The following is a 20,054-nucleotide window of genomic DNA, read 5'->3' on the forward strand; positions in this document are numbered from 1 at the left end:
TGTCTCCATTATCTACATCACATTGCCACTGCACGACACCGCAGAGTGAGTCATCACGCTGCCACGGTCACACTTTCATCATAGCTATATTTCTATTGAGACACAAAGGGTGTAACATTTAAGGTAAATATTCATAATGCATGAGAGATACTGGAGAATAAAGACAAGAAATGACAGATATTTACACCAGATAAACTGCATGCATCATGCATCAGGATTGTGTGCAGAAGGGTGCACTCCCTGCTCTCACAACTCCCACATGTGTGTATAAATGTAAGGTGAGGCCCTGGACGTCATGGACATTGTTCCCAGCCGTGCACATGCTTGCATGTGTGTGTTTTGGTGAGGTCAGAGCTTTATATCTGGGTCAAAGAGTTTTTTTCCCCAGTCATGATATTCTGTATTCTGTAGAGTCTGACACTGCACGGTCACATTATAATGGTTGTGTGCGTGAGTGCCGTACGCGTGGCCCCTAGCTCCTTGTGACTGTTAGTAACCCCTATGTAGTCACCTCGAGCCCTACTTCATCTGGCCCGGCCCCCAGCACGCGCCACCTCCATGAGTCCAATCATAACGCGGGGAATGCCTGACCCCCCCCCCCCCCCCCCCCCCCCCCTCCCAACCCGCTATCCATCCTCATACAACAACACGACGCGCGAGTCACTTCCGGGCTCAGACCAGGCTGCAGGGTGTGATATCAGCGTTCAGATGAGAGCCGGTGGATGTTGGGAGTCACATCTGTTCGCAGCTGGATCCTGGATGAACTGACACCTGTGGTAAGTTTCTTTTGTCGGTGTTTGTGATGCGCGTGAGAACCCAGATGTGCGTGATGCTGCAGCTGCGTCAAGTTGCACGAGGAGGACAGAGACAGCTGTGGAAGTCACGAACTTTAGTCTAAAAAGTAAAACATGAGACTTCACGTGTGCCTGAAAGTATTTGATGCTAGTGAATGCAGCACGGTGCCATTTCCTATTTATGTAACTTAATATTATCAGCTGAACCAAAGCGTGGGAAGAGAGTCACCAGTATAGCCTACTTCATATTTTCAAGAGCTCTTTTTAAATGGCATTGTGTTCAACTTTAAAATTTTCGTTAGATACAAGGCTGCATTTGGTTACCTTCATTACACAGTCATACGTCCATTGTTGGTGTGTTTATGAACGGAATTTGGTATTATTTCTTCTGGCCAACACCAAACATTATTTTACCATAAGTATTTATGAGCTCTAATTAGCAGCGTTCAAAAATGTAGCAACAGGAGTTGGAATATTTTATTTTGAAATTCTAAACCGGAAGTTACCTTGTCATTGTGGTATAATTGACTTGTTAATGAGCTTGGATGTTGCAGCTTGAACATCTGTGGCTTATTGCTGAGACCACCTTTATAATATCATCTAAAATCAGTTTGTTTTCTTGTCATTATTAAGATTTATTTTATTTTCCTTATGATACATTAGTGTCTGTCAGTGTTTTCATCAGGGGCGTTTCTAGGAGTTTAGGACAACCTACACAATTTGAGGGGGGTCTTGGGGGCTCCTCCCCCAGTAACTTTATTATTATTATTATTATTTATTTTCTACATTTTATTTTCCATATTAATTCTGAATTGTGATGTTAAAAATAGTGGTCGTTGTCGTTATTGATTAGTAATGAGTAGAAACAGAATACTTGGGAACTGCTACCAATAATATTTAGTAGCTATATAATATTTAATTCTGAGGCACTTGTACTCGAGTATTTATGTTTTATGCTAATTTATATTCCACTATATCTCCGGGGTGGGTGATATATAACGACTATGTACGATATATTGATATATTTTGAAGCACGATAAAGATTAAGGCAATACTGTTTATGTTGATGTAGGGTCAAGTTGCGTTACTTAATGCATATCAGTGTGCATCTCTCCTTACTCACACTCTCTGCACAGCCCCGCCCCCTCACTCACTTACAAGTTTTCCATCAACACTAAAGCAGGATTTATACTCGTGTGGCAGATCGTACGCCGTCGCCTACACCGTTGTGAGCATTTATACTTGTGCAGTGGTGTGTCTCTGTCACTCTGCAGTTACACCTCCAAAACACTAGGCAGCAGTGGGGTTTCTGTGAAGTGCTGTAAAGTTTAGTTGATTCAAAACACACATGAATCACACATTAAACATGGCTTGATAGAGACAATTTCAAACACAAGAACACAAATCAGCTTCACTATAACTCGCAGCATTCACAGACAAACACTTGTCTTTATCTGGACACATTCTCCCCACAAATATAACATGCTAACGTTATTAGCACAAGCCTATGGCATTTTACATTGTATAAGTTAGCCTAGTTGCTAGCAGACTTTTCCTCTTCTCAGGTAAATCCTGTGACAACAGCAACATTTAACAAAGGTAACGTTACAAAATTCGGCTCCATTACAACTCACAAGGTTCACTGACAAAACAACTGTCTTATACTAAACACGTTATCCAAACAAATACAACATGCTAACATTATTAGCACAAGCCTATGACATTTTACATTGTATAAATTAGCCTAGTGACGAGCAGAGATTTCCTCTGCTCATATGAAGCCAGGATAAATCACACACAAGACTTTAAATGCTATTTTTGTGGAGGCTTTACTGTCTTCACAATTTATTGTTTCTTATCTGTGAAATAAAAGTAAATAAAAGCTTTGTTTCCACTGAGGGAAATGGTTTCAGCTTACAGAAACAGACAGGAGGTCTGCGTCACCGCAACATGTAGTAACATTTCTGGGGAGGTGCACATCACGAACAACTTAGGCTCTACATCTCAGAGGAAAATTTTACTTTTTACTCCACTACATTTATCTGTCTGCTTTAGTGACTTTGAAAACATAGATTAATAATACAATATATAATCAACTAACACACGATGATGTATATTTATAGATTAAACTACTACAACAGTAGGCTATATTAAGCATTTAAAATAAGCTGCACCTTCACCAGTGCAAGTGAGGAGAATATAAGTCTGCATTATTTTAGTGTTATAAAACATATACTCTAAGTAACTATATTCGCACAGAGTGATGAGTGAGAAGAGTTAAAGTTTTCTTGGTTTTTATTTACTTCACTTGTTAATTCTGTTGTCAAGAAACTTCTATTGATTTAGTTGTTGTATAAATAACCATACATCTAAATCATTAAGAGACTTTACAGCAGAGAAAGGACGGGGTTGGTGACCGGCATGTTTGCCAGTTTGTCACCGCACATACACAAATGCAGAGAAAAGCTGCAGTCTGATCCACGTAATCCAGCCGATTGTGTTCTGTGCTTTCACTCTCCATGAAATCACACTTAAAACTCTTCAGCTGTTTTGCAAGCTTTTAATTATGTCACCGTTTGAAATGAGCAAATACACTTAGTATGTGCAACTCTGTCCTGCACTCCCACATGCACACGCACACGCACAATCACACCACAAACATCCCCTCTTTCTCTTTCTGTCTCACACATACACACACGCACACACACACAGTCTGACCCTTGAGACCGAGTCGTGTGTTGCTGCGTCGTTTTGCCACAATGGCCACGTTGAACTTTCTGCAAGACTGCAAGGCCCGCCTGCTTAGCTGTGTGGGTGAAGGCACGATGACGTCCCTGCACAAAAGACCTCATTCACACAATCTCTTGAGGAAGCATACACACACAAACACACACAAACGCCTGCTCACCCCAACACTACACAGACCATGTCACAATATTACTCAATTAATCCAGTGAGTGGAGGCTGCCTGCAAAGCGCCTGCTTATTGCATAAAGCACCCACTGAGCAACTGCTCGGCTACATATTGCGACTATACCCGCTTCTCACTATTAAAGGTAAGAGATTAGACTTATGCTTGTGTGTTGCTGTGGTGCAAAAGAGGGTCTTGACCTTTTACTGAGATAGAGAGGAGTTAGACTTGTTAATCAGATTGTGTGCTTGGATGTTTCAGAGAGACCTGGGCCAAGCGCCTGTTTGTCTAAACCTGGTTTGACCCGTTTCTTCTGGTTGATAAACGGCCAATCAGGGCTGCAAGTGACAAGACAAGTGATTATGATGGATGTTCTACTCACACAGATGTTTATTGCAAAGCAGTGTGATTAAATGTGGCTCTCCATCTTTATACAAAGCTTAGCTGACATGTCGTCACAACTCCTGCCTCCTTCTCTGACTGCATCACCTTATCTATCTGGCCAGCTGACCAGTGTCAGTGCACACAGTAGTGCCTTCCACCGTTATGTCATACTGTCCTGACATAGTGCTGAAATGATTAGTCGATTGTTGATGGAGAATTAATCATTAGCTATTTTTTTAAATCATCAATAAATTGTTCAGGACACTTTTTAATCCTATGAAACCTGGAGCGACATCACTTTTGCAAGTATTTTAACCTTTGAACCCTGAACAAATCGATGAGTGTGATTTCTGTCAAAGACATGGGGAAAAAAGGCAACGAGCAACTTGGTAAGAAATGTCCCATAAATTGCTGAATAAAAGATTTAGAATTTTTTTTTTTTAAAAATGGGGAAAAAAGAAAAAAGCTAGAGAAAAACTGTATTTATGATTATTATTATTACATATTTAAAATTACATGTTACAGGGTTATTAGACTTATTACATACTTTTTTCAGGTCTTGTCCTTGTTTGGTTTTTTAACTTTCTTTCTTCTTTTTTTAACTTATTTTCAAGTTTTGAATTTTCTCCTTTTTACTAATTTCTTGCAAATTCTTGGGGACATTTCTGTTTTTCGCTGCTCATGGCCTTGGTCCCAGGTTTTTAAGAGACATCAGGCCAATTTGTTCATATTTCAAAGGGTTAAGCAACTCTGCCAAACATTTACTGCTTCTCACATGTGGGTATGTGCAGCTTTTTTCAGTTTTAAAACATGTAATTTTAAAATCTTCTGGTTTTTGAATAATAGTCAGCCTAAATTAACAATATGATTATATCACTTTGTGCAGTATTGTGATTGACTTATTTTGCAGTTCTCTGACTAAGGCTGCTACAAAGGAGTATTAGGGAAAAAAGTCATAATATTATGAGAATAAAGTCGTAGTTTTTAAGGAAATAAACAACAACAAACAGAATGGGTTAGAGGATGAACCTGCTTGTGGCAGCTGCTCTTTGTCTCAGGGGTGTTGCCTTGACACACATGTAATATTACGAGTTTTTTTTCGTAATATTACAACTAAAATCTTGTAATATTATGACTTTTTTTCTCATTAAATTACGACTTTATTCTCGAGATCTCCATATTTTTTTTCTTCAATATGGCCCTAATACTCCGTCGTAGGCTGCAACTAACTATATTTTTTATTGTAGATTAATTTGTCCATTATCTTCTTTATTAATCAGTTTAAAATGGTGAAAAATGTCGACCTGTGTTTCCTAACACCTAAGACGATGTCCTCAAATGTCTTCTTTCATCCACAACCCAAAGATATTAAGTTAACTGTCACAGAAGGGTAAAGAGACTAGAAAATATTCACATTTAAAAAGATGGAGTCAGAGAATTCGTTTTTTAAAGATAAAGCTAATTTCGTTTGTGTACAAAAACGATGTGGTGGTCAACAAAAAATTTGTTGCAGTAATCAGAACATGTGGGTTGAAAGCTACAGACTCAGACGCAGCAACTTCCAAACAACTTATTTAATAAATATATACAAATTTAAAAAGCATTCACGATTTTTGTGAATATAATATATTGTTACTCTGTTGTTAGAAGGGCAGTACATTTGGTGAAAAGTGTATAAACACTTGCTTCAGACTTGGAACTCAAAGTTTAGATCTTGGGACTTGTGTCTTGAGACTTATGGCCAAAACACACCGGTGGTGAACGTCGTGCATCAAAAAATACACCCTTAGTATATTTAAAGCACAACTCAACACCGGCAGTGGCTGGACACACGTCACCAAGCGGCACTTCATGCTACTGTCCTATCTCCAGTCTCTCTGCGCCCTGCATTAAATGCATTTTTCCCCCACCTGCTCTCTGCCCATACATACCAGCTCCCGTAGCTCTTTTTCTCTGCTTCTATGACAGCTCGACTCCTCGCCTCACCACTGAGGCATAAAGAGAACTCTGTAACTGTTGCTGTGTCTTGTGTGTGATGGAGAATGGATGAGGAGAGACTTGTTGAGGTCGAGAAATATCTCGAGCTAAACAACCCATAGTCCCCTCATTATAAAGACAATGGCAAAAAAGATATTGTTTAGCGAGTCACAGCCCTGGAGACTGGCTCTTTAGGTGAGAAAGTTTAATTAGGGGCTGTTCATGATTTCAAGCTAATGCAGAGGTGTTAAGTAAATAATAACTTTGTGTGGCCGTCTGTTGATGAGCTGCAGCGCAACACGTCCTGTGTGTGCTAGAGACGACACTTGACACGACGCCAGTGTCTTGGTCCCAACTCTGATACCTTGTGTGGCTCTGAAATGAGCTTTCCAAGGTATAAAAACATCATGGATTGAGTTTGATCCTTCAAGTTTGTAACTGAGCGCCTGAGTAACAAACTGTGTGGGTGGAGATTGAAGTTTAGAAGTGGGTGTTTACCATTCAGAGGGTCTAACCAAAGAGATTATGGGAAACCTAGATTCCAGTGTTTCCAGAGACAGACCCTGTGCTGCTTTGATTTTGACCAGACTTTTAGAAATCTCTCTTAAAGAACATTACTAAATTGCTTGAGTAGCGCTTTAGCATTCAGTCTAAATCATCTCAAAGGCTTCAGATTTAGTGCATTTAAAACTGTTCTTGCAGCAGACCTCAAACTTCTGCACATTGTAAAAACAACAGTAGAAGACTCTGAAGTCTGCTCCATGCTCTGCTGATGCTCTGCTCTTTTCATCTGGTCTCATAGTTTGTTTAGTTTTATAGTTTGTTCCTCCTCTGTGGCCTCCAGTCCATCGACCTTGACTCTCTGCAAATTAAAACAAAACCAACGAGCAAACAGTGGATGATAGCAGGCGATGGGGTAGAGCATGTCTTCCACCAGGGTGCAGATTTGGTGAGCTGTGGCGTCCCGTGATAAAGCCAGGCATCCAGGCTGGGAAACAAGACACCGAGTGAAACGACAGCGCTGCAGAGTCGGCGTCCCGCAGGGAATAGATGGTAGTCTGGGAGAGCGCTGTTGGTAAAATCCTTCATTTATTTATGAGTCTCAAAGGGACACTTGAGGGATGAGTGTATTTGGGAGACACAGTGCATGTCAGCGGGCAGTTTTGTGAGGAGGAAGATGTGGTGCTTCAGAGGAGTCTCCCTCATATGAATAATGAATTACAGATGCTAGAATAGACTGCCTACAGAGTGTGTGTGTGTGTGTGTGTGTGTGTGTGTGCGCGTGCATGCTTGCACCATTTTGACAGGGGGCATGTTTGTTTATTTAGCTGCATGATTGTAAAGATTGACTGAATAGAAATGTCAATATGCATTATGGGTATTTCTCACACTGGTTGTTAAGTGGTAGTTTTAAACCTGTTCAAACACACCTAGCCGCACTGATAAGACGCTGTTCAGAACTCTGGACAGCTCCCAAACTCTGTCAGCACCTATCTTGTACGTTACCGTCTCCATCACAACCCTAATTCATCGACGTCCAAAGATACAGTACTGGTACAATCAAAACTAGGATGTGAGATGAATTTTAGAAACAGTCATACAGCTGGGTTGCAGCGATATACTGGTTTAAAGGTAAACCGTGATACGAAGGTGACGGTTATCATACTGAGTACATTTGCTTATGTATGATATTGAAAATAATATGCAAGTGGATGTAAGATCTCGCCTTTATTTAGTTATTGTCAAAGGGGAACTTTTTACACATACTTCCATATAACAACAAAAAGGTTTCAAGTTTGTGTTATGGTAATAAAACATTTGTTCACCCCAAAATAACCCTGGTTATCGTGCTGGGAAAATGTCAAATCGTTGCAACCACAGTTGAAGAGAAAAAATACCAGCAGGGTTCAATGTTTTTTTGTTTGTTTGTTTATGTTAAGTAGGTTGGAAATCTACTTGCCTGAGACTTAAGATAATTATCATGTTTAATTTTTATTTAACCTGCACAGAACCCAGTTATGCTCCAAACAAATATTATAATGGTGGGTTTCTGCACCAAATGCACTCATAAGTCTGAAAAGCATAAAATAAAATAAAATAAAAAATAGAAGATAAAAAATAAAATAATTTAAATTCAATTAAATCAAAATAAATTAAATCAAAATAAAATGGATTAGGATAGCTTTATTTATTTATTTATTTATTTAGTCCATTCCACTGGGCAAATAATCTCAATGCAGAAATCACTTACCAGTAAAAATGACAATAAATGGTTTTAACAGACCTTTTTTCAACGAAAAACATGAGATTGTTTATGTTTTATGAGTAATTTACTTATATCAATGATTAAAATGATGCTTTAAACCACCCTGCATATATATTTTGCAAAGTATTTGTCACCACTGCTCAGAATATCCTCAATTTTTGAAGCTTCTCCAGAAAACTGTGTTGAAAACCTCCTGAAATGAATATTCTGTGTACGTAATCAATAAAATGTCCTATAAACTGATTGTATCATTAGAAAATCAAATCAGAACTGTATTTCCCTTGTTCATTTTCCAATAATTCAGATCCACTGTCTGTTCCAATGGACGGATATTTAAAAAAAAAAGATCCTGAGTAAAAGCTATAAATCTTTCATATGATATTTTGACATACATACTGAATATGACATCTCATGTTTACTTTAAACACAGTTTAAACACAAATTTTGAGCTTTAATGATATGATTTAAAGACTGAAACGTGCCTTGTGCTTCCTCTTTGCCTCACGGTCGGCCATGCTAGTTTAAAAAAGGGGGCGTGGCTCACACTGTGATTGGTTTACAGACATCCCATTAAATAAGTCTGTGCACTTAGGTGGCGTCAGACGACAGAAATCAGATCTAAACATCCTTGAAATGTTACATCCATTGGATAGGATGGAGGATCTCAACAGGTTCAGTAGATGAATCAGAGTCAGGTTACAGTGTGTGGCAGATGCAAAGCAACAAACATTCTTGCGTATCGAAAATGAAAGTTTGCTGCAAGTTTCTTCCCAAAATTGCAGCCAGCTGCTCAAAACAAAGTTGGAGTATCGCCCACATCCTCAAACGCCACCCAGCTAAACACCTGTTACCAGGATACTGAAATGCTCTGCTCGTACATTTTGTTTTTACCTGCCAACATTTTCAGCGAGTGCCCGATCAGTACCATGCATCTCACAGCAGAGATGAGAAGGAGGCATGATGGCTCACCCTTAGCTACTTCCATCATCAGCTCTTGGAAAAACGAGGCATTTTACTTGCAGTCCTTATTGTTGAGTGCTGCATCAAAATCCCCCCTAATCTTATGTCAGGGAGTTTAATGGGTACCAGTGTGGCTACTGGATCCACTAACTGGCAGAACACACAATGAGCTGCAGCATGTTCTTTCTGTGTCCTTATCTGTCCCTCTGTTGGCCCGCACTTGCCGTCTAGTGGCCTGTATCCTGTCTCACACACTCAAATATGCTCATTCAGAGACCAGTCATGCACCTTCTCACACTCAGTGTCGTATACAGCCTGTTTCTGTTTCTTTTTTTCACTTTCTCTTCTGGTTTCTTCACTTTCTGTTTGTTTTCTCTAATCTGTTCCTGCTGCTTCCTGTCTTTTTGCTCCTGATATTTAACAGTCATGACACTGACAGTTACATATGCTGTACTCATGCTACATGTGTTCCTAGTGAGTGTGTTGGATACAGGGGCTGGAGGAAGGAGAAGGAACATGTGAAACACAGACGGAGTGGGCCTGTTTGTCACACAGTGGTTTGCAATTGACATTTTCCCTTCTGCTTTTTGTGAGTGCTGGAGTACATGTGACTGAATGTTTGGTTTCGGTTTCTGAATGAGCTGAGATCCTTGTACTTGTAGGTATCATTACGAGTACAGGGGTAATCTTATTATGACACTAGTCAAATGTCAGATTGATGTCTTTTATTTTCCAGAAGTGTGGACACCAGGGTGTACGAATCAAGCTCTCTGAAAAAAGAAGGAAGGAAGACAAGGGGACAGAAGAAAAGACGGACCGACGACAATAGAGTAGGAACTTTTCTCACAGCTCGTCTTCCTCCACACTCTCACCTCACTGCTCTCCAACATCGTCACAGCTTCACCAAGATGAAGCAGAAGGAGGACCTGAACCCCATGCTGCTGCTCCTCTTCCACCTCATGGTGTGGATCTACACCTTCATCACCTTCCTGCCCTCCTACATCCTCAGCTGGGTCTCCAGACCCGACGGGGGCTGCTACGGCTCCGAGGAGGAGCGAGCCAAGAGGGCGAAGGCCCGCTCGGTGCTGGGACGTCCCGAGGGACCCTACCGGGCAGTGAGTGCCACCAAGAGGTTGGTGACGTCGCTGCACCCTGGAGTGGACACCCTGGATAAGGTGTTTGAGCATGCGGCCACGAGGTTCCCACGCAGAGACTGTCTGGGGACGAGGGAGGTGATCAGCGAGGAGGACGAGCGACAGAGCAACGGGAAGGTGTTCAAGAAGGTAAAGAGTGATGCAGGAAGTGCGGTTATAGAAGTAACAACATAGTAAAGCATGCAAGGGAACACAATCTAATGAGTGCAGAGATGAAAAGGGCATTAAACACAACATCAGACATACTTATTAGCTTTCATTACAAGAGTTGAATGAAAAGATTGATACCAGTTCCATATCTGTTCATTGCATATAAAGCTACAGCCAGAAGCCAGTTAGTCTAGATTAACGTAAAGACTGGAAAGAGTTAACTTTATATTCAGTGTACAGATATAAGCATGCTATTGAACTCCTCATACAACTCTGCAAGAAATCGAATGAGCTGATTATGCACTGTCAATATCATCCACTACAAGCACTTTTAGTGGATGATATTGACAGTGCATAATTGCCATGAGTGGTGACATCACAGCCTGTTTCACTGCAGCAGCGTTCTCTCTACATCGTGTACCTGCCTTTCTGCTGCATTTGGTAAGGTGTCCTTTACCTGTCTGTGAGTATCAGAGAGCACAGAGGACAGATTTGCACAGTAACATGAATTTCATCCTCACATTGAGTGGTGTCAGGGAGTTGTCTTCTAATGGGGCCAATCCCAGTGTTCAGTGGTCTGCCAAAGAAAATCTCAAATGGGCTGAGACCACATCTGCTGCAATACTGGAGCAACTGCAAAAAAATGTTGTCTCTGTTATTTGGACACAAAAACATGGAGAGAAAAAAGACCAGGTTGAAAAATATCAAAGTTTCCCCCAAGAAATACACTTCTTACTGTGGTTTCCAGCTGTTTTAGGAGTTAGCAGTTAGGAGGATGAGCGGATGAGATGCCCATCCAGGGAGGTAATGTTATGTTGTCTTTTACTTGTTGGTTGGACAGTGGTGTCAAGGCATTTGCTTCGCTGAGGGCAGAAAAAGGAAGACTGATTACAATCAGTAGATTTAAAAATAAGTGAGAAGGAACCTAGAAAGAAGGAGAGAGGACAGTCAAATCAAAATGGGATTCTTCAAAATTGTAAGCAGCCCTCATTTTAACCAGGGAGCAAGGCAAGGATTGACCCCCAGCTAGCACTTCCAGAGCAAACAGTCAACCACGGCGCAACTGTCTGACTGAGTTTAACCAGCTAGCATGGGATTAGAGGTGCACCTGTCCCATCCTAGCTACCTGAGCCAACATCACAGCCTCTGTTCATCCTCCTCTCTGTATTAAAGGCATCACTACCTGGTGCACTACTGTTTCCTCCATCCCATCTGAGGAGAGGAAACAGGATAAAAAGAAGAGTATGAAAAGTAAAGTACAGATTTGGTCCCATCATGCAGGCTAGTGGCACGTTTCACATCCATGTCATGTGCTTCCTTTCAGAAAATCTACTAATTTATACAAACACCTGATTCACAGATTATCTTGAAAGCTATTTCAGCATTCAGTGTAAACTTTGCCCAGCAGAAAGCTTTGAAACGTATCAGCGTGCTGTTAAGGAGTTAACCAACATTACACCACTAATCCCAACAGCCTGATCCTTCTAATCCAATTAAAACCCCACTGTTGAAACCTTTAATGCTGCAAGAGAGCGTGCCTTACTGTAGCTGTTTACTGTTCCCAACAAGTGGAACACTGTACAGTACAGTCATCGTTACAGTGAGCCTCTTTGTGTGCACTACCATGCATGAACCATTGGGAGCCAGTATAACCTCACTCATACATGCAGGAAGCTGCTGTGTGTTTGTGGCTGTTACCTGTCATGAGTGTAACACTGAGAGGTGAAGAGTAAATCCAGAAGCCTGTGTTTATGTTCCTCTTGTGCAGATGATGTACATGAAACACTACAGCATGAGAAGAGGAAGTAGCTGTGTTTGGCAATAGTAAACTGTTGCTCCCTTTCCTGTGTCTTTATAATGTGAAACAGGCCAAACGTGAGTGTGGGATGTGCTCCTGCGGTAAGATGTACCAGCAATCATGCGTATTGATTCAGTGGCTCAGTACATCCTCTAAATGGTCACAAAAAGAACTCAGTGTGACACTGAGTCAACACTGGGAACTGAGCCTTTATAAATACAATGATTTGGAACATTGCATCCTTCCTGTCTTTATATATCGCACTCTTTTATTCCCCTTGTGCTTCATAACTAACAACATGTCTCTCTAATATCCTCCCACTCCCCTCTGTCCACCTGCAGGTGGTTCTGGGTGAGTACTGCTGGCTCTCCTATGAGGAGATCCACACGGCAGCGTCGCAGCTGGGCAGCGGTTTGGCGTCACTGGGGCAGCGGCCAAAAAACAACATCGCCATCTTCTGTGAGACACGAGCCGAGTGGATCATCGCCGCCCAGGCCTGCTTCATGTATAACTTCCCATGTAAGTGCAGCTATGTGTGAGTATGGACACAGGAATACACAGAGGAAGGTCGACGAGTAAAGCTACCACCTCATGAAAAGGGGCGTTTTTGCCCTAATTTTTGGAATAAGGGCAAAAACTGGAACACTTTGTGCATGTAAGTCAATTCTAATGCCGGTAGCTAAAGTTAGTGGTCACAACTGCACTTTTTCTGTGTGGCCCTCAATCACACGCCAGCTCCCTAAATTGGTAGTGAGTCATGAAAACTTTGACCTCTGCACTGTAGAGCACTTTCAGTTTTGGTAATACTGCAACTTTAAAAGCGACTCTGTGTACACTTTCTATTCACTTTTGGCTTTCCCACTGTGCTTCTTCCAAATGTGTTTGAATTAGGCTGATTTATAGCTATTTCTGTTTATGCGTGCGTGTGTGTGTGTGTGCGCGCACGTTAGTGGTTGCAGTGGACAACTTGTAACACGCAGGGCCCAGCTGAGCAAAAGAAGGTCAATTTGTCCCTTCTGCCTCGTGTTACATAAGTATCCCACATCCTTCACTCCTTTTTTTCCCCCTCCATCCATTTCGTTTTCTTGTGATGGAAACTCAAATACTGATATTTTATACATCGTCACCACTTATGCTTTGGTTGTGCTTTTGACAGAAGGCGTATTTTGTACTGGAAAGTGGTTCTTTCAGCTTGTAAAGAAGTAATCCAAAGAGCAAAATGCTGTGCCTGTCAGCCTAACAAAGTTTTTGGTTCCTTCAGGTGAACAGGTCAAGACGAATCATTCAACGCTAGCACAAAGCTGACAGCTAAAGGGGATATTTTTATTTTTATATTTAGAATTATGACGTTAAAAAAAGCAGATTTACTTCAGCAAAATGATCTTCTCGGGATAAAAAGACGTTTTCCAAACCTGCAAACTGTAAATTTTGAAGCTACTGCAGCTCTCTCCCCCGAGGGCTCGGTGCAGAATTACTCTTTAACATGTTTCAGCCAAAGAGTACTTTTTCTTACTATGAGCATCCACGGCAGCACTTTAAGCCCATTAATTCTTCGCGATTGTCCTCGCAGCACCCTTCATTTTCCCCGTTTTCTTGAGTTTACACTCCATTAAACTGACATGCTTTTAAAAAAGCGCTGCGAGTCCGAGCCAATAAAGCATCTTTATAAAGCGTCCTTCTCTCTTGCGAACACAAACATTGGCCCGAGGCGGTGCATAACACACAGTGCGGGGGGTAGAAAAGGAGTTAAAGGTTGAGGGAGAGATGGAGGGGAGTGAGGAGAGGGAGAGAAGTGAGGGGTGATGGCGTCAGAAGAGGGGTGAGAGGGTGTACGTGAGCATCTGATGTTGACAGAGGCATCAAGGAGTCAGCCAAAGGCCCCCAGTGAACTCAAACACTCGGTATGTGTGCGTGTGTGTGTGTGCATCATATATTTACTGTTTATTAGCTCTTTGTTAGATGGAAAATCATCATCAGTGAGTTCTCTGAACTTGTCATATATGTGAGTTAGATAAAAGAGCAGCAGTTACACCACCACACTCTCTGCATGAGGCTGGTGTCACATAAAAACACCATAACTTCAATTTTGGGTGCTTCTAACATCTGAGCGACCTCGTAAAGACCCCGTTTGTGGAACTGAAAAGAGAGTGGCAGAGTTAACACAGGGATGAACATCTTACAAACTCTGTCCCTGCTGAGGAAAGCCTGGACCTCTGTTACGATTTCTTGTGTGTGTGTTTGTGTGTGTGTCGAGCTGGAGCCCAAACGAGTGTTTAGATCTCACGGCTGGAGGTGTCATGGCCCTCATCCACACTCACTCACGCACACACAGTAGCAGAGCAGGAAGTAGTAGAGCTCCATGACGCAAGACTGTGATGTCACTAAGCCCTGTCCCATAAACCCATGTGTCTGTGTCAGCGTGGAGACGCAGGGTTGAGGACCTCGTTACTTTGTGTTGCTCTACCTCTCCTGGCCTTTCTTCCTCTTTTCATTTGTCTGTCTACTGTCATTTCCTCATGAGACCGGTGCTCCCTCTCTCCGTCTCTTTCACCCTCTTCCTCTGTGCGTCTCCTCTCGGATGCAAGGGATGACCTGGAGCCAGTGTGCTTCTGGTGCTTTGATCTTTCAACAAACACACACAAACACACGCACACTCGAGCACTTATTCGCACAGAAAAAGCCACTTTTTTTAGTCCCACTTCACCCAAAAATATTTTGCACTTGAGCTTCACTGTGCAGAGAGTCTACATTTGACACTTGAAGATTGTTTTCACATTCATCGTCTAAAAGGGGAACGGATTGTCGAGCTTAAAGATATACTATGCAATATTTTTTCAGCTACTGTTTACAAACAGTATTGCCAGTGAATGTGACGGCCAACCCCAGATTCAATTGACCTTTTGCTAAGCCCCGCCCCTTTGTGATGGTCCAACCAGCTGTCAGCTTAAGCATGAGCCCACACTGTAACTAACTGCACTCCCTGAAGAGATATTATCATGTTTTAGGAAAAACTGAAACAGAGATTCCAGAGAGCAGCAGACAGAGGGGTCTACAGTCTGTGTTTGAAGGATATATCCAGGATGTCAAACTGACTCAGCAGCAACAACAGGTTAAAAAGACAAAGATAGTTAGAAGCTAAAGCCGAACTATAGGCTACAGATCACAGTGTCAAAGTGAACCACCACATCACTGCTGATCGCCACACAAGACAATGAATATAAAGGGAAACTTTGCTGATACTGAACCAGCTGTGTGGCATCGCAGTGTGTGCAGATGAATGGTGTTTGGCACTGCCTCTGTGCCGCTGCTAGCACCTGGACCTCTGCTGCCAGACAGGCAGGGATCACATGGGGAAGTCAATGTGATGACACAGAGCTGGTCGACTATCAGCAAAGTTTCCCTGCTTCCCTTCACTGGTTCCTGTACAGCAGGGTCGGTCTTTGTTTCACTGTTATAATCATTAAAAAGCAAAAGCAGCATGTGTATACGTTCAGTAGGGTATATATCTTCAGTAGCTAGCTAGCTAACCCTACACTTTTCAGGGTATGATTCTGGTTTTGGAACAGGGAAGAAACCAGTGGCGGCTGCTGGTCTTTCAAACAAGGGAAGCTCACGTTAAGTTTACATCATAAAATTTGTCATATTGTAGCGAGGCAGTAACTTATAAAAGGAACATTTAATTGAAGCTGTTTTTCAACCACACTCATGCCATAGAACCACAGCAACACACACCTCAAAGATCTTCAGATGGGTTTAAACACCTGAACTGTGGTGTATTTCTTATGGAAATCAGGAACTCCAGACGGCACTCTGTCAGAAGACTCCACTCGCCGATGCCGGTGTGTATTTCCAAAGCGCTGTCAATCACAAAGGGGTTCAGCCTCTGAGACAATTCCTCCAATCATCATGCAGACACCGAGCGTCCTCTCCTGCCTACCGCTCCATTAGGTCCCAGGGAAGCTGAGCCTCCCTGGAAGTGGCGATTTTGTCGCATTTATCCAATGAGCGTCTCGCTTTGCTGCATGAAAAAAACCTGCTCAGCGCTGTCTCATAGGAATGCTTGGAGGCTCCGCGTCCACAGTGCTGACATGAGAATGTATGACAGGGAGGTCGCGTTTGGAAACTGGTGATAAACAGCTGACGTTTGAACATCATAGTCATGATGTGAAACGCATCCTAGCGCTCTTATTTTAATGTAAATTCAATATAGTGCATATTTGACCATTTCTTCTATGAAATTTTAGGGGAAGTTCAGCCTGCCTTGTTGTCTCAGAGCAATCGCCCCTGGAAGAAACGTATATCTTTTTCCAACCTCTCCTGGTAATGAGTATCATTAATACACGACGTGCTCCAGGCACAACATTTAGCTCCAAATCCACAAACCAGCCTGAAAATGAAGGAAATCTGAGATGACTGCATTAGAGTCAATGGAGCACAGCTGTGTTGTTGTTGGACCCTGGTCTGAGCCAGCCTGATGCTACGTTATGATTGGCCAGTCTGTGTTCAGGGGCGGGACTTATCAAAGGGTCACTGCCAATCCTTACATTTACATTTTATTCAGCGATGTAGCTTCCTCTTGGACGCATGCTGCCAACGGTCTGACACCTGGGGCCGTATTCAGAGCTTCCTACAAGATTTAGAAGATCTCAGTGCCAACCTCTAAATTATGTTCCACTGGGAAGCGGTCAGAGATGTATTTAGGTCATGCTCCCGAGCCAGCTGGACAGAAAAATATACATTAAGAGCAGCTATAGATGTTAAGTTACAGATATCTGAGACCACACCTCTTGCCCTTCTTTAGCAGCTGATCCCACTCTGGACACGAGGCAGGAACTGCTCCTTCGTCACATTTCTAGTGCTCATGTGGCTCAATGGGAGCAAATCCCCAAAGCCAGGTTCTATAATCGTGAGGAGAGCCTTCAACAGGAGGAGTGGAGGCTGTTATGGGAGCATATTGATGATATCGTATAGGTTTGTGAAGGCATCTTCAAAAGTAACATAGGGGTGTAATGTTGGGGTGTCCATCTCTTTCTCAGTGATCTAATGTCCTCTCGAGGAAACACAACGTGATTTAATCAAACCACATCATATGTTGAAGACACAGATGATTCAGTATCTGCATGCAATACAAGATATCAAACTCTAAGGCCGATGCTCCTTTGTGGACGCGTTAATCCAAGCACACATACCAGCGCTCCATCAGAAATATGCACTTAGTCACAACACACACACACCCGCGCATACCAGTACTGTTTATATCCCCAAAAGAGTGCTTGTCAGGCAGTGAGAGCTTGTGTCCCATTGGCTCGCCTGCTGTGCTGAGGCCTCTTGAGGTGCTTGATGATGTCATCGGCATGGGAGGGGCCAAGTCTGAACGACTGAGCGGTGTCGACGGAGCGCACGTACATGGTTTATTTTCACATAATGCTTCACTGTCTAAAGCATGACTGCACACACACACATGGACCAATCGATAAGCTATAAGACATTATTTATATTATTTATTGAGTCCTCTTTTTCTGTTGGTGTGTTTATCTATGTTTAATCCACTGCACAAAGCAGCCCCTGTACATTATAGTGCAGTCCGATACAACAGGTCTCCGACAGAGTCAACACACACACAGCTACAGCCAACTAACCAGAACATTTAAGGTTATCAGAGGCTTCAGATCGACTGTATCTATCTCTGTCCTCTCAGCCAGTCGATGTACTGACTGCAGCTTCAAGCCTTCAGATCTCAGGGGTTAGTTCAGTGACACGTCCCTTGGTTCGGACATCTGGCTGACATTTTGGAAAAGGCATACTGGCATGGAGTCACTGCCTGGAGCCAGATCATACGTTTATTCCACGAAGTACTGTGTGACTTATAGCCAGTAATGTTTTCTTCCTGTGAATTAATTTTGTTGCAAAAGCGTCACTGTCTATTAGTCATGATTTACTCGAACCAAGGTCTATGATATGTGTGTATTTGTATATCTGTATTTATATATTTTTTGAAGTGGTAAAGTTGCAGCTCTGCAGTTTGAATTCAACAAGAGAGAGCAGCTCTCTAAAATACTTTTTACCCTTAATTATGTACGACAAAGTGAGTTCAGTCAGCAGGGTCTGATATATCATGTCTAGAAATGATTACCTTTGTCATGATGATGTGTAAATACAATGAAGAAACAAGACAAATGGAATATTTATTTCGTTTTTTTGGTATATTGTGTTTTCTTGTGGGTGTGTGTTGCAGTGGTCACCCTTTACTCCACACTGGGAGGTCCAGCCATCGCTCACGCACTGAATGAGACTCACGTCACACATATCATCACCAGCAGAGAGCTCCTGGAGACCAGACTCAAGGTTAGAACACACTCCAACACCACAGGAAATATGGCATTTGTTTCAAAGCTCTAGGTAGTCAGTGGCATTCAGGCATCTTAAGCACTGTGGCGTAGTGGTAACGACACTTCATGTAAACTCCACTTGAGTATTTGGCCTCCGTAGAGGGAGCAGCGACACTCAGTCATCTGGCTCTGAATTTGAGGCAATTTCTTCCACAGATGTATCATGTGCAATTGTGCATCGTTAGTTCAGACATTTTGTTGTAACAGGCAAAGAACAATAACCAGCAGTGATGATTGGTAATTTGGTAATTAAGTTGAGTATCTAAATCAGAGTCCTGCACAGGTCCATTTTTGAAAACCTGCGCCCGCCCATACCCATAAAGGTCAGTACTAGAACCAACCTGTTACCCATCATTATGTCTAAGTCAAAGCCACACCCGTTCGCACGCGTTAATAAAAGTCCCACAACCTGACCTACACCTGTGATTAAATGCACACAATCTACAGTCACTCACATTAAGCTGGGTTCTCCGTTCTTAAATAACAAATCCAGTGGAGGAGACGTGTTTTTTACTCGCTGCACTTGATGCCGGGATGGTGAAAACATTATGCACACTCACTGGATGCATTCAAGGATCCTTCTTGGGTGTCTTGAACTCAGTGTAGGCTACCACCTCATCCTCGGGCTGCAAAGTTTCATGGCTGGAGTCCTCCACGTCGGTGCTGAATGTGATGACGGGGTCAAAGGTTCAACTTGTGTCATTGACTTTCAAAATAAAATTAAGTGTGGCTTGATAATAGTGATTTATATGTCAAAATATTACACATATACTGCACATCTTTTCTTCTGAACAATAAAAAGAATATTTTTGTTTTTACCCGCTACCCACCCATGCCTAGTTTTTTTTTTACCTGGTACACAGCTTTTTGCATGTTACGCGTGGGTAACTGATCTCAATATCAAAATTTCTTGCAATAAATAAACAGATATTAAAGTGTTCTAATGTCTGCCTCTCTGCTGCTTTCATACACTGCTGTAATATCAATAAGTTGTTGTTAAATTAATTAAAAAAAAGGAAAGTATTTCCAATTTTCTTTTATTAGAGAAAAATCTTAAAAAACTTAAAAAACTTAAAAAATTCCCTGAGTGCAATATCACAGCCCACGATGTGTTTGATGGAAGAAAAAACTTTCTGCAGCCCTAGTGGGCACTAGAGGCCAACACCAGCAACAGCTTCTGGTCCAAAACCATCTTGTCCCAAAAAGCTGAAGGACATAATGAAAAAGTGGTAAAGAAGATGTAAGAGATCCACCCTGTGTAGACAGTCCAG

The 20,054-nt window shown here is 42.1% G+C and overlaps 1 protein-coding gene across 6 annotated transcripts in view; it reads left to right on the plus strand.

The window, feature by feature from the left end:
- Positions 1-634: 634 nt before the first annotated feature.
- LOC117259364 (fatty acid CoA ligase Acsl3-like) overlaps positions 635-20,054 on the plus strand; it is a 47,968-nt gene continuing 28,548 nt past the window's right edge. For 2 of the 6 annotated variants that reach the window (XM_033630648.2, XM_078167327.1), the window contains exons 1-4: positions 635-776; positions 10,029-10,575; positions 12,736-12,913; positions 18,630-18,739. In XM_033630648.2, the coding sequence (XP_033486539.1) occupies positions 10,201-10,575; positions 12,736-12,913; positions 18,630-18,739 (663 nt within the window). In that variant the 5' untranslated portion in view covers positions 635-776; positions 10,029-10,200. The other 4 variants (XM_033630650.2, XM_033630649.2, XM_078167326.1 and 1 more) reach the window with 4 other exon arrangements.

Source organism: Epinephelus lanceolatus, chromosome 4 (genome assembly GCF_041903045.1).
Source record: "Epinephelus lanceolatus isolate andai-2023 chromosome 4, ASM4190304v1, whole genome shotgun sequence".
Taxonomy (NCBI): Eukaryota; Metazoa; Chordata; class Actinopteri; order Perciformes; family Serranidae; genus Epinephelus; species Epinephelus lanceolatus.